We start from the raw sequence: 15,838 nt of genomic DNA, 5'->3' as shown, positions 1-15,838 counted from the left end.
CTTATTTTTTTAAGAAGGTACTTTCCTTGCTCTTAGGGTGTATTCTGTGTTTCCTTATGAGGTCTTGTCTGCTTGGAAAGAACAGAGGACTGAAGCACAAATGATTTCTCAGGAGACTTTAGAGCAGAGATAGGCTGCCGTCAAAGTGGTTGGAGACTCTAGATTAGAAATGGGAACTTGGAGAAAAAAAAAAAAAACAGCTTATGGAAACGGATCTAAGGTTCTAGTTTGGTGACAAATGCTTTTTTGTTCTTTTAAAACTCTGCGGTGGATCCTGCCTGAGTGATGTAGATATTGAAGTGGTCSATCCTATTGTCATGATTTTCAAAGTCTTTAATATATTTATGGAACTATGTGAGGTAGGAAAGCATGAAATCTCCATTTTCTAGATGAAGGTTTGAGGAACAGAGAGGATGTGACTTTTTTGAAGTCCTCAGGCCCACAGTGTAGGCAGGGATTGCATGGAGGCCTCCAAGACCTAAGCCAGCTTCCCTTCTCCTCTGTGCCAGAGATACAGAAGATTGCTTGCTTTTGACTTTGGAGCATTTATTTCCATGTGATCAGGACAGGTCATGCCATAATGACTGAACTGGGATCAGAATGATCATATTATGTGTGAAGTTTGGGAGCAAACAAGTAATTTTTAAAGAACTGGAAGGAAAAACTTCTTCCCTGTGAGAGTGACAGAGCACTGGAACAGGTTGCCCAGAGAGATTGTGGAGTCTCTTTTTCTGTAGATACTCAAAGCCTGCCTGGATGCAACCCTGTGCAATGTGCTCTAGGTAACCCTGCTTGAGCAGTGGGGTTGAACTMGATGATCTCCAGAGGTCTCTTCCAACTTCARCCATTCTGTGATTCTGTGATTTTATGAACTGCAGATGTACTTTTCTTTGACAATTCCAAGAGATACAGTTGGTTGTAAAATAGGGGTGCAGATTTTGTTCTCTCATTCTGAACTGTTTTTTCTCTTACTAAATGATAATGCTTGAACACATTAAAAAAATTTATAATTTATCAGAAGCTCTCTGGTATTTTTGATGCATCTCTGCATGTAGTTAGGCATATTCTCCATTTTTATGTTTATTTTTTAAAAAAAGTTCTGTTTGTGAACTTAATTTGTGACTTTTTTTGAGTGATCACTTGGAGAGACTGCACACTGTAATGTATTTTGATCTGGTGCATATTCTTTTGGTACTGTCTTGAAGAGCTAGTAATATGATATCCAGGATAATATATTGTTGTTTAAAATAGTGCTGTAATGTAAGATTGTTTTATTAGAATTGATAGGTCATCTGTACATCTATTATATGAAGAGCATTGCATCACCTTATTTATTTTCCTTCTTTTCATTAAGGCTTTCTCTTGTGTATTATTGTTGATTAATTGCTTTTTGGGATTAGAACCATAGAATCATAGAATATAAATGTATTTCTTTTTATATGTTATTCACCCAATATTTCTTTAGGCAGGTCATCGGAGCAAATAAGAGACATATGAAGCATACAAAGTTTTTATTTTGTTCCTCAAGTTTGTAGTTTCTCTTGATTGATACTGCTACTGAAGGCTGTAGTCATAYTTCTCTTTTGCTCTACACTTGTGTCTGTTCAACTATGTGTTTGGCCATGTGATGAGCTGCATTAGGGAACTGATTTGTTTGAAGATTAACTCCTTGAAAAAAGCACATGATTTTCAGTCAGATCAATCACCTACTTGCATCTCTCATGCTTGCACATGAGAGACAGAYTACTTTTGTTCTGTCAGTGGTGGGTCACAATAGCTGAAGGTGTTCATTGAAAGCTACATTTGTTATTGAGTGWAGAATAAATCACTGTTTCGTATTTCTTAGCCTATAAGAAACTGAGTTTGATATTCATGGATTTCTTTCTTTTCTTTTTTTTTTTAATTTATTTAAGATCAGCTATTGAAAGATTATATAACTCATTTGTTATCCCAGCACAACTCATCTATTAATGGAGAGGCATTTGTCAAGCATGTTCTTAAACCTCTTCAGGCAAATCTGTTTCAGTGCTTTACTGTTGGAAAGTCCTCCTAACTTCTAATCCAGAAATCTGCTGTGATCTGGACCCCATTGCTTTTTTCTTTTCCTCAGTAAACATCAAAACCAGATTGTTGCCTTTTCATGTGTAGAGATCATGGTTATGTTACTCTTCATTTCTCTTAAGTCTTTCCTCACAGCCCATGTTTTATAGACTTCTGACTCTTGTCCCTTCTCTTCCTGTCACTTTCCTCTAAACAGTATCTACAGAAATATATGAAGATGTTGCCAAATTGTGATAAAATCTCATGTATTTGTGCTGTCCCAGGACCACGCAATGAAATATGTGCGAGCTTTTGTTTYCCTGGAGCAAGTGGCCTGTTTTTTCCAGAAATCTTTATCTACTTTTTACATAAATGGAGGGATGGAAATGAATGGGATAGCATGCTAAAACCGTATATTAGACTTATCTAGGCATTTTTCCTATGTTTGGGGGCATATTTATGATAATCCTTTTATTTGCCCACTCACTTCAAATATTAGTCAACATAATTTTTTTTTTCCTTGTTCTACTGGCAGTAGTAATCTGAGGCTACAGCTTCAGGTGAAGGTTCCATTAGAAATATCCCTGATGTTTATGTTGTTATTTAAATTCAAAAGCCTTTTTAGTCGGTGTTTTTTTTAATTATTACTTACTAGTTTGTTTCTCAGAGATTTGTCTTCCTTGTTCAATTTATTGCCTCTGATTCAGTTTACTAGGAAAGAGACACATACTGAAGAAAACTGTTGACAAACCTCTAAGCAAGGAAGTAATAAAAGAGAAATTAATTCTTAATGATGAACCCAACCAAAGTCCAGAAGGTTACTAGTGAGACATCACTTTTGTTTAAATTAGTCAGAAAAATATTTATGAGTGGATGTTCTMGAATAATATTCTAAAAGGAATATTATTGTAAAAGCATAGGATTGAAAACAGCAAGATTTGAGTATTGCAATTTGGCTAACTTCATCATATTTTATTATATACTGTAGAACTTATTATAACCTATCAAAAACTAGTCCTTTTTCAACTGACCTCTGAGCAGGTTGATCAGGTATTTATATACTTAGAGAATCTTTTTTTTTCCCAGTTCATAAACAGTACATAAAATTGAATTTCATTGTAAACTTTTACCCCAGCCACAGAATTACTCTTAAGTATTTTTCATTGTTGATTCCCACAATAAATCAGTACTAAATAGAATTCTTTTTTCTATTGCTATACCTAAGATTTTACTTACAATCTCTATGGAGGTTGTARTCTGTGTTACAGTTTATATCATGCTGTTCTATCTCTGAAATTGTGATATTAGAAAAATACCTCTTGTTTCTTTAAAAAACATTAGTATCTGCTCATATAGCCTGACCTATTACATTTTCACTGTAGGAAATAACGTCTTTGCTCTCACTTTATGGTGGACAGTTCAACAGTCAGCAGGAAATCCGTGTAAACGTAAGTATGGGCGAAATATTTCATCTGAGTGAATTTATGGTATATAAATATGTTCTTTATAGTATTTTTATTACGTGTAGGTATCTGAATAATTTTTAAAGTTTCTTAGGAAAATAAGGCATCCTCCAAAAAAAGAGTAATTCTGAATTTCAGTGAAGATTTTCAGTTTGATAAAAGATGCACAAAATACAGTTGAGGGCTCCTCCGTTTAAAAATATGAAAAGAAATACTGCCATCTACTGGAAGGCTTTTGCTTCTTTTCAGAATAGTTGAACTGTGAAAGTTCAACTGTGTGCATCTCTTTGAATTTGATATTGTCTCTAAATCAATGGTATTGTCTCTAAATCAATGGTTTGACATAACTAGAAAAGTGAACCTAAGAAATGATTTTATTCCAGTCTCAACGCTTAGTCAGAGAACATTATTCAGTTTTAGTTAGTAATCATATGTAGGTAGGTGTTACAATTCTTTAGAGAATGAATATTCTAGGGAAGTGTAAACAAATAATATTTGGCAAGTCAAAGATATGATGGGGAAATGAAATCTGTAATAAAATCTATCAGCCATTCAAGTTAAATATACAATTTCACGTCAAATTATATGTTTCATCCTCATGTTCTCTGTATAGTTAACAGATTTTTCTTCATCTTAAATCTGCACAAGAGCAAGTCAAAGATATGATGGGGAAATGAAATCTGTAATAAAATCTATCAGCCATTCAAGTTAAATATACAATTTCACATCAAATTATATGTTTCATCCTCATGTTCTCTGTATAGTTAACAGATTTTTCTTCATCTTAAATCTGCATATTCTGTTTTTATAGAGGTAATTTGTATTGCATTACTTAACTCATGTAACACCTTCTGACTAGACATTTGGATTTATTGGATATTCGGATGTGTTTTCTTTTATTTCAGTCTCCATTTTGGATTCTCAATATTCCTTCAGAAGAGATGGCAAGGGGCCTAATGAAACGGACAGTATGCGCAAAGTAAGAGATGAAAAATCTTGTAAATGATAGTGAAGGCTGTTGAAAATTGTTCCACTATACTGTGGCAAATTTTTGTGAAGATTCTTAAAATACACAGTCACYTTAGAAATGAGGAAGCATTGTTGGGATCTGTAGGACTGATTATGTAGAATGTCTGTCTTCTTTACATGGCATAAGATCAGCATAGGATGTTGAAACACTGTTCTTCACTGCAGAGCCAGTATTTGTCTTGAAGTGTTACTGGCTTGAGTAATGTTTAGTTAGTGACTTATTTGAAAATGGTACAGATTTAAAAGTCATTTTCAGCTTTTAACTACCATCATTTTTATCTTTTAAAAGGGAGTGATAGTGATTCCCTGTGTCACCCTCCTAGTGCTGATATCTGAGTCCTCAGTGCAGATTGCTGCAGCAGAGAGGAATCCTTTTAGAAAATTTAAGAGCAAAAGAACATGCCAGAGTGTTAGTGATTACTCCTGCTGCTTTTGGTTATTTATTGATGGTATGAGTAACAAGCTTTTTGCTGAGGTTTGAGGGATACCTCCATGTTGTAGTTCACGACCAGAAGCAGTGTAACTTTAGTGTGGCTATCTGACCGTGCTAACTTCAGTTTGTGGTGTCTGTACTGTCTTGTTCAGAGTTAGTCTGGACATCTCTGCAGTGTTCCATAGTCCTTGTTGAGTGCTTGTTGTGTTACATATCCAATTTTACCTACACTGACTTCAACTGTCCCTTCTTGCCCAAATAAACATACGTATACAAAATTGTACTTATGATAATACACTTCAAATGGGGAAGAATTGTGCTGGACTTCAAAAAAAGAATTGGAGGCATTAAGAAAGTAAAACATGACAGAACAGCTTGCAGATGATCTCTATACCATCCTCTTTCAACTAATGTCTGCTTATGTATAAGGGATTTATGTAGAAAGCAGAAAACTGGTCCGCTGTTTCCCATCTACAGACTGTGAAAACCTAGTTGAAGGTGCATCTGCAGCCTTACTCTACATTTTCACTGCTACTAAGTATTAAAAACCCTGAAGCATGTATTTATGAAAAGAAAAGCACCCCAGGATTTAAGGGGCTTTTCCYGATAGATGTGAAAGTCTAAAAGTACGAAGAGAGCCTGAAGGTGTTAAAAGAGTTTCTTCAATGTTAATAAAATTCAAAGATGAATATTTGGTTCCCAGATATCTGATGATATCATTATGTTATCATATACAAGCTATAACAGTTCCATATCTGTTTTATTCCAGCRTAGTGTGACATTTTGAAAGTCTTTTTCAGCCTTTGGTTATCCCACTAAGCTGCTAGACACAAATTAATTTTTATCTCACTTGCAAGTATCACTGTTGCAAAGCAGAAAAAAAAATCTGATGATATCCAAGAGCACCAAGACTAAAATTTAACTTTTAGTATATGTTACCAAGCAAAGAAAGCATCACTGAAATACCAGCTCAGGATTTTTAAAAAGGGGGAAAAAAAAGGTTCAGAGCAAAACTTGAGCTTATRTTAAAGAGGTAAATAGATGCTTCAATACTTCATGTCGTAAAGCCTAAATACATTGGTCGAGAAGGATTGGTGAAAAGGTGTAAGTGTCTGTAAAGTATCTTTCTTTCCCACCTATATGACTACTGTCTAAAAATCTTGGTATTTTCAGGTCTATATTTGAATTGTGGGGTCATGGCAGATCTGCAGGAGAGCTTTATGCAGCTCTGAAGAGCTATCCAATGGGCAATATGGTATGAATATAAAGAATCTGGATAATATATTTCTGTAATCACACTGAGTAACACTGGAACTGTACTAACAAAAGTATCCTTGCCCTTTTTTCAGCTTCCGTATCTACAGTCAGACTCTACGTACAAAGTACATATTCATACATTTAACAAAACGCTGACCCAAGCAGACAAAATAAAAAAGATAGACGTAAGTGAATGTTTAAAGAAATCTTTAACATTTAATTTCATCTATTCATGCTGTTCATATTCTGTGCTATCAGTTTTGTCTATGTGTTTATGCTTATGTTCAAACTTGGCCTAAAATTATTAAATTAAAATAGCTAGAGTTAGATACTAGATTTAAAAAAATCAGCTACTTGCTCTCCATATTCGATGTTAATAGTTGTAGGATATGGAATAAATCAGTCTAGTGACGTTAGTTGCAATCTGTAGATTGTTCGCTGATTTCCTGTCCTGTCCTTATGCTCTGGTCTGCACTTAGTCTCTCCTCCTAGATATAACAATATTTTACTTGAGAAAGATTTCTAAGTTATTGTTAATGTTTGCTTTTCATGTTTTATTTTTATCAATTACTTATTCTGTTTAATTCATTTACTGAGACTGAAATTAACTATTTATAGTAGGGTTTTGTATGGGGCTTAGATTATCATGGAGAATTTCAGAGGAAATTTCTTTAGCTTTTTTGGTTTATGTATATTGAAGGATATACGAAAGTGCGAGGGGAGGTGAATGAAGAAGAAGACAAAGGGAAGGAGAGACCTTTTCTTGTTTGTATAGTTTTAATGTGTTCATGAAGGAATGCTGAGTATGTAAATTGGTGTCGCAGCACATGTCACTGAAATTTTTTTATCTTGCCATCCATTAGAAGAGTTATTCTTTTAACTTGAAAATTGTGTGATTAACATATAGAGTTTATTTTCTTGAAAGCTGGATGCTGTTCAGCTAAAGTTATGGATCTAGATTTCTTAAACTTGAATCAGTTGGGCTATCTTTATTCACAAGAAAGGCATTTTAAAAATACAGGGAAAACTGAGAATGCACTTCTAGTAATAATTCATTATTTCTCACAAGTGGACTTTGCTGTTGTTGCTTTGTTTTCTTGGGGTGTATATTTTTAAAAAAGTAAAAAGTTTAAGAATTTATAAACTTTATATTCCTTTATTAATATAGGCCCTAGAATTTCTGCCATTCAGTGGAAAAGTGAATTTAAAGAGTCCAGAACATGTTTTCTGGATTTTGGAAGATTATGGAATGGACCCTAATAATGTGCCTGAAGAGCCTCTTGATCTGTATTTCGGTAGATGGGTGCGTGAGTACACTTATTTCAGCTTTTACTAGCTGATATTTTCAGGAAGGTYGTCTTCAATTTAGCTTTAAAAATATATGTAAAATTTTAATGGAAACTGATTATACAATTATAGCTGAATATGTTGTTGCATAGTATCCTGATACAATTCCTGTAAAACCTTACTGTGAATAGAAAAAAGGAAGTTAATTTAGCAGTTTAAACAGAGGTGGCAAAAAAATAGAAGTTGTATGTGAGAATGTATCTTATTCTTTGCCTTTGTGGAGGGAACTCAACATAGCAGTGAGTCTCAGCACAGCTACAGTGTGTTATTAGATCAGTGTGGAATTGCAGCTAAAAGCACCAGTAGCTTATTTAAGATAGATTTTTATATACACATATATACACATATATACATGGATTTACAGGAGCTGTAGATGGCTTCTGATAAGTTGCATCAGTCTGCTTGAGTCTTCTGTTAGTGCTTAAATTGGTCCTGACAACCACCKCAGTAGAAGGTCTCGGACTGATCTCTGAGACTTTGGACTTTGGTATAGATCTAGCACAAAAGTGGATGCTTGTGTGGGAGGATGATGGTAGTGCTCTGTTCTGCAGTAAAAAATATATATTTTWAAAAAATCTTCTGAAACGTGTCATTTGAGATATTTGTTACAAATGTTCTTGCCTGTTGAGCATGCACACATCAAACCTGATGCCTTATCAGGACATTCTGAGGAAATGCGATCTGGTCTTTTATACCTTGTGAGGAAAAAGTGGATCCCCAATGGACAACCTTGAAGAATGGCAGTAGCTACTGATGGGGAGAACGTACTCTGGAATGTCCTAGTTCAAGTGCAGTCAGTAGGAAGGAGAACCAATACTGAGGTTGTATGGCCGTAGTCTGAGCTTGTGTTCAGATAAGTATGTAAGTTAGAGGTTCAAGGTACCTTTTAGTGCCTGTGAATACTATCCTTTCCTGTGATTAAAGCAAAAGTACCCTAAGTTGTGGCAATGCTGTGAAATGTTGCAGTTGTTGTCCCATTTATCCTGAAGTGTTTAAAAAATAAAAAATAAAACAGTAAAAAACAGGCAAATGTATTTTGTTCAGCCAGTAGRACTGACATTGACCAGATTTGAGGGATATTTTTGCAGGAGCTTTTGAACATGGTTTGTTCCAAATTACTTTAGTCCTTTTCAACATATTTTGGAAATCTGATGATAAAATGCTCAGAAGCTGAGCCATGTTTGTTTTTCCAGTAAGTTGTAGTCTGTCAACACTATTTTAAATATTGATTTTAAGCATGACAGGAAAGCCAGTGAAGACGGAACTTCTGTGTGATCTTAAGCCTCCGAGTGTATATATGCACACATCTGTGCATGTATATATATATATATATATATATATATATGAATTTCCACTTCTTAACATCTTGAAATTATTTTAACTCTGACTTGCCAGCAACTGATATTCTGATAACTAGAATAATAGCTGTATTACTAAGATTATTATTTCTTAGAAGGATTTTCACTCCAAATTCCTTAGATAATTTTTTCAAGATAGAGGTCAAAAATACCTAAGTATTGCACGAAGATACCTCTTTCTTGTTTGGACAAAGCTGTGTTATGTTTTCAGGAGGCTGAAAGCAAAGTGTCATATTATGAAATGAAGAGTTACCTGTTTGTTGGATAGTGTCACTAAACACGCCTATTAGCCTGTCTGCATATCTCTTGCATCTAAGACCTGACAGTGATTTTAAATGTTTCTACAGATTGCAGATGGCCAAAGAGAACTTATTGAGTCCTACAGTGTAAAAAAGAGACACTTCATTGGAAACACTAGCATGGATGCCTGCTTGTCTTTCATTATGGCAAACCATGGGAGAGTAAAACCCAATGATGTTGTATTTGATCCATTTGTCGGAACAGGTATTTTTACTTCTTCTCAGGGAAAAACTACAGATTAGAGATTGTGTTACTGCTTGCACCACACTTTTACCAAAATACAGCAGCTTCTAGTGCTTGACTGAGATTGAGATGGTTCTGAAAGCAAAGTAATGATTATAAAATGAAATATTTATTTATCTTGTAAGGGCTTATTAGGGTGGTGATCAGCTTCACACAGTATAAGCAGATTTGTCAAAAATGTAAAACTATCTTAATCAGTTATTTATGTAACATGACTTGAATACTGGTTGCTGTGTGTTACGAACTGCTTAAGACTTAATGTGATTTAGAAATGAAATTTTGGCTCCAGTGTTCCCTTCAGCCAATTTAAAAATATTACATGGAGCAGTGTTTCTAGAGGAGACTATTTAGAGCAGCACTGAAGACACTTCTGAGCATGCAGAAAAAAATAACAGTTACTAGATAGTAGTATTCAGTAGTGATCTGTTTGTTGTATTGTTATGTCTTTAGGATGAGGGTTCATACCTGAGCTGAGTTTTTCTTAATTAAGCCAGCAGGGGGAGTGTTTATTCCACATAATACTTTGTGTGGCTTAGAAGTGTTTTTCTGCTGAAGTACACACAGCTGGTTCATAATTGAAATAGAGGTTCCATTGTGTTGGGTTGTGTCATTTAATCATGTAACGTAGATCATACTAAGCTACCTTCATGAATTTCTTCAAAGGCTTAAGAAAAGGCTGCTTCTGATTTGCTTTTTGATAACCTTTGATCAAGTGTTAGGAAGGCCATATGTGAATGCATACAATTAAATGATATTTATGTTAAGGTTGGGAGGATGAAGAGAATTCATTGAACAAATTGTTCCAAAGATGTTGGGGAAAGAGAAGGCAATATTTCACAGTCGCTCGTACGACCTATCTTATTATCATGTGGCTTCTCAGTACCTCAGAAAATAGATCAGGGTTATAATATTTTCAGAAACACAAGTTTCAGTGAACTCTGTTTTATCTCTAAATTTTGCCCATATACAACTTTATTATGCATGTCAAAAAAACCTCTTGTTTTTTGTACTCTTCTTTCAAGTGCTCGTGTTCTTAGCATAGTTAGTACTTTTTGAAAGGCTGAGGAAATTGAGAAAGTTCCTGTAGCTCTCTCCTAATAATTTCAGTGTCTGAGATTTTTTTTTCTTTTTACAATAATCTTTTAAACCTACCCCCCCCCAAAAAAAAAAAAAATCTCTGAGAGAATTCATTCTCTTGGTAGTGAAAATTGAGGAAAGAAATAGGAGGGAAAAATTAGAGGAAGAGAAATCACATAGYAGTGGTGAAGCAATAGAAATTCGAGAAATGTATTATGTCTTATGTGATTCAATTCTAAATTGTAAGGAAGGTGCATAATTCTTGCCAAATGGCCTAACAATTTGAATTAAAATTGTTTTTGTTACACTAGATATCTATAATGTGCAGACTTGTAATTTAAGATATGTAGGGACATGAAATGGTGGGTGGCATCCCGCTGACCAGTAAGATATATTTATAGGAATACAGTTATTCTTAGTTGGGTAGCTTTTATTTTTGCAGCTATTCTTGGTGAATAAAATCCAAGAACTTTATTAGTCTCAGGAGGTCATTTAGAGGATTTTCAAATTTTTCAAGGCAGTGGTGTGCCATCACTGGGATTTTGGAAGGTGATTCAGAGTTGAGAGTGTTACAGTGAATTTGAACTGATGGCTTTAGAAAGAACAATGTATACAGGACCTGAGGGCACTTTGAAGAAACTGTTGTCCAGAATTCTTATTGGTACAAGTTTAATACCTGACTTGATTTCTTCCTGGTTTTTATGCCAAACAGGTAAATATTACCAAATTGGAACAATTTTGCAAAATTGTGCTTGCTTGTAGTAAGCAAACTCATTTAGCTAGSTGAGTCAAATCACAAATCTTTCACAGTAGTGTAACAACGAACAACTGGAATTTGTTCTTGGAATGAAAAGTGCTTTTGACCACGCTGATTTAAGAGATTTAGTTATTTTATTTTATTTTACTTTTTAAGACAGAATCTGATTGGCTGTGATTCTGAGATGTAGAATGTAATTTCCATAAGTGTTTTAGATATTCTTTCATCAAAGTTGGCCAGAAAAAAGCGTGGGGGTTTCTGAAAGGAGAAATCAAGTCTTTCACATGAGTACTCTGTGTTGTCCTTCTGGAAAATTTGTTCTTGTTATCTTGATAAAGTTTATTGTTTTTACCTCTGAAAAACATTTTTCCCCTCTCTCCCTTTGCCAATTCATGATGCTACATAATTGCAAGTGAAAGGAATTTTTTCTTTGACATCCTGTAGGATTGCTATAGGACCAAAATCTCATGCTTGCTCAAGAGGTGGGGGAAATGGACACTGTCCAATAGAAAGGGATGAAGTTCTGTGCCATCATCATTCTGCTAATAGGCATCAGGGGACAGTATGATTGTCTGCTTAACTTTGTATATACATTTGTTTAGTATATTGGGTCAAAAAGCTGGCCAAATTACAGTATTTAAGTATCAAAGCATCGTATATGTGAATGCAGCCGAATTGAGTACCATCTGAGATTTTTGAAAGGTTTAAGTTTGTTTTCCTATCTCCTTTTATCTTCTGTGTTTTAAAAAATATTCTTAGATGGGCAAAGTACTCTCTTTTTACTCTTTTCGTAGGACTAGGTGGTATGGGGGCCCTGCCCCCATAATTGAGGGCAGGGCTAGCTAAATTTGTCTTGACCCTCTGGAGGCACTGCCCATCTGTTCTGAGGGATTACAGCCGAGAAGGGAAATGGGTGACTCCTTTGGGGTGAGTAACCTTGTTTTTCCCTGATCCATTTAAAAAAAAGGCAGAGAATTTTTTTTTCTCCCTCACCTTCAATTTTAGTTGAATTTATTAGCATATGATACGGGGGTTCTCTAGTGCTCTGATGCAGCACCTTTGGCTGTATGTATSGTCTGTTTTACAGATTTGTCAGTGCTGAATGGGTGGCATAGTGGAATGCAGCTGCTTGACGTATTCCTGTTCAGATCGTCAATTAGTTTGAAAACTGGTGACATTCTCGCAAACAGCTTATGCATTCCTTGTGCTGATGAACTCTCATCTTGCAGGAATTGCTCACCTCATTTTAGTGGGATTATTCTATCCATAGGCAGTTGGCATCAGTAGTCTGAGGTTCACAGCCTCGTTCTCAGTTACTGTCCTGTTTTAAACAATTCTATTAGCTCTACATGTCCTGATTAAAAACTTGACAATACAATTCTGTGATAATCCTGTGCAATCCCTCCATTTCTCTTTTTAGAAGCTATTAAAGACATAATGGAGATGCTCTTTTCTATGGGCTCTTCAACTGTTGCCCAGTTTCAAGGGGAAATCGCATGTGTTTTTTTGGTAGTACATTTTAAAAACAGAAAGCAGATCACAATAGAAGTAATAAAATAGTAGTAAAAACCAAAATCTAGTTTTATTACAAGATAAGTAAGCTAATGAATGTACTGACAAAATAGATATACAGAAAAAATACATCTGTATATAGTTGTTTTCACACTGCAAAATAATTGAGGAAACTTTGTTGATATTGCCATTTACATTGGAAAGGTACCATTACCTTTTATGAGGTACCTGACCATTGCTTCTTACTCAGGGGATGGCCACCTAACGCAACCAGTTTGGTTTTAGACACAGTTAAGGAGACAGACTTGGCAAACAGACTTTGCAGAGTTGCCATTTATTTTGTGGTGGTTTTTCAAATGGATTTTCAGGAGTGCATACAAAATAAAAATACAGTTTTGATTCATGTAATGATTAGAGGATGTTATCGCCTCAGTTTGTAAATTGTAAACAAACTCTTAAAGAACAGCCTTAGCAGATAAGGACCAACACAGCAAGTTAACTGTATGCTGAAGGAAAATCTGCTGTAACCGACGAGGCAGTTATTGTTGTTATCTCTGATTATACTTGTGTAGTAATTCTAAGTGGTTGGTAGTTTTAATTCCTTTTCTTTTTTTTCAGGTCTAGATTGGAGTTTAGTGTGCTCCTGGTGTAAACTCATGAAGTTCCTTGGGGCGGGGGGAGGAAATGAAGTAGATAATGTTCGTAACAACATGCTCTTCATATTCTTCACCTTTTTCTGCCCTTTATAGGTGGTCTTCTTATCTCCTCAGCACACTTTGGAGCATATGTATGTGGTACTGATATAGACTACAACACAATCCATGGATTAGGTATGTTGCATATTCTTAAGGAATTGAAACCTGACTCTTTGGAATTTAAGAATATTGATGATAGCAGATGATACTCTGTGAATACAAAAGCAACGTTTTTCTTCACAGTGTTTATTTTCTCATGCTTGTTTTTATTGACTAATTTACATTTATCCTAACTAAGCTGTTTTCATAAGTTCAAGCAGAAAATATTTAATAAAATGAATAAGGAAAAAAAAAGAAAAGGAAATCCTGAATAGTGATGACAATGTCTGTATGCTTCCTTGTTCTGGGAAGCATAAGTTTATTTTCTTGTCTAATCCCATTCTTTGTTCTCTGAAAAATTGCAGTGCAAATTAAATTTGAGTTACTGGACAGGATTATGACTGGTGGATAATAGCTTAATTAATAATGACATTCTAAAGCAGACATTTTACAAATGAACCTTYTTTAAAAAATAAGTGTTCTATGACAGCCTAGATAGATGGTATATTTGAACTTTTCCTCTTGTATTATCATTGTGTCTTTTTGCTTCTAAAATTTATCGTAACTGCTTGTCACAGTGAGTAGAGCAAGGCAGGAGATAAAATTCTTGTTTAGTATGTGACATTTAATTATTTTCCTCTAAAATAAATGATACAGAATGAGAAAGCTTTTCCTCTRAAATAGTATGTCATGGGATATGTTTTTTTCTTCCACTCTTTCCATCATCACCCCTTCATCCTGCCCAGGCAAGGCTAGCAGAAAGAACCAGAAATGGAGGGGACCAGATGAAAATATCAGAGCTAATCTCCGGCAGTATGGTTTAGAGAACTATTACCTTGATGCACTAGTTTCTGATTCTTCAAAACCAATATGGCGAAAGGGGATGCTGTTTGATGCCATCATTACAGATCGTAAGCTTGTTAATGTTTTGTTGTCTAATAAAAGTGCCTAAAGGGTTATTGCTTGTGTACATGCTTGATTTCATGTAAATCTAGACTAGTGAAGATTAGTAAGCTTTCCTAAACCAACAGGCAAATCAGKAAACTCCAGGATCTAAGAGATAGTACAGAAAGCTAGATTTTGCTATTTTCTTGTACCCTGGGTATGTGAATAATTCTGTCAACCTCAGTAGGACCTATCAGGGAATAAAATGCTATTTGGCATAGATATATGTTACTCAATTATTAAGGCAGTGGAAATAGGACCTCCCTTTTTAATTTATTTAAAATAGGAAAAAGTAAATTTAATGTTTTGATAGCTGCTCAGGTCTGTGATTTCTGTATTCCAAAACATGACTGTTGAGGGCAGCACTGTTGAAATTGAGTCTGCATTTTGACATCTCTTATTTTAAGGGAATGTATAAATGTGTAACAAAGATGGAGATGTCTATTAGGGTATAATTTAAAAATAAAAAATAAAAGTAAATATAAACATTTCTAAAATTTGTCAGTAGAAATCAATGTGGCTGAAAATTATCCTCTGAAGAAGCCTGATTCAGTAAAAGCATAAAATTATTGATTCTGGAGACTTCTTATAAGAATGGTCTATGCTGCTTTTGGGACTTGTTGCTCCAGCACACTGGAGTTTGCCATGCATCATTGATGGACTTCTGAAGATAGATTTTAATRCGTTTCCTGAACACTTAACTACTAGAAGCACTAGGGGCTTTCAAAGAGTCCTCCACTCTTTAAAACAAACAAACAAACAAAAAAAMCAGCTTCTTTACTTAACTCCATTTGTCATGTATGGACTAGAGGAATAAATATAAGACACTGACACAGCAGTTTCTGACCTCYAGTGCTAACTCTTACCATGATATGTTCATGTGAATTAAGAGTAGGGAATTTGACTTTAGTCCATGAGTTGCCTGTTGATTTTCATTTGGCCTGTTTGTCAATAAGATAATGTTTAATATGAGTGTGTCTTCGAATTGAATTTGTAAATTGTGGTGTAGCTTCTGCACGTACAAAATGGAGAGTTGGTGCTTTCATGGTGCTGAAATGAATCTTTCAAAAACAAAGGTACTGAACACAAAATAAGTCTGTTACGTCATTAGAAGTTTGCAAAAATACATGAGAAAAACTGCCTCTGTCTGTTTTTTACCTATATGAGAATCACATTTTTAGCAAGAAATTAAAATATTTGCAATTTCATTTTGAAAAAGATTTCCTAGGCATTATAGCAGAGATATTTCTGTCACACAAAAGAGGATGGGATCCCCTGTCATA

General features: G+C 34.8%; 1 protein-coding gene across 1 annotated transcript in view; it reads left to right on the top strand.

The window, feature by feature from the left end:
• Positions 1 to 15,838, top strand: part of TRMT11 (tRNA methyltransferase 11) — a 32,154-nt gene that overhangs the window by 3,006 nt on the left and 13,310 nt on the right. Inside the window, exons 3-10 of the mRNA XM_085314430.1 lie at positions 3,423 to 3,488; positions 4,409 to 4,482; positions 6,139 to 6,220; positions 6,315 to 6,407; positions 7,391 to 7,525; positions 9,275 to 9,431; positions 13,566 to 13,646; positions 14,357 to 14,521. Of these exons, the coding sequence (XP_085170556.1) occupies positions 3,423 to 3,488; positions 4,409 to 4,482; positions 6,139 to 6,220; positions 6,315 to 6,407; positions 7,391 to 7,525; positions 9,275 to 9,431; positions 13,566 to 13,646; positions 14,357 to 14,521 (853 nt within the window). The remainder of the gene's footprint in view (positions 1 to 3,422; positions 3,489 to 4,408; positions 4,483 to 6,138; positions 6,221 to 6,314; positions 6,408 to 7,390; positions 7,526 to 9,274; positions 9,432 to 13,565; positions 13,647 to 14,356; positions 14,522 to 15,838) is intronic.

Source organism: Rhea americana, unplaced genomic scaffold, assembly GCF_003343005.1.
Source record: "Rhea americana isolate MKP2758 unplaced genomic scaffold, rheAme1 scaffold_110, whole genome shotgun sequence".
NCBI classification, from domain to species: domain Eukaryota; kingdom Metazoa; phylum Chordata; class Aves; order Rheiformes; family Rheidae; genus Rhea; species Rhea americana.
This window is presented reverse-complemented; position numbering and strand designations above follow the sequence as displayed.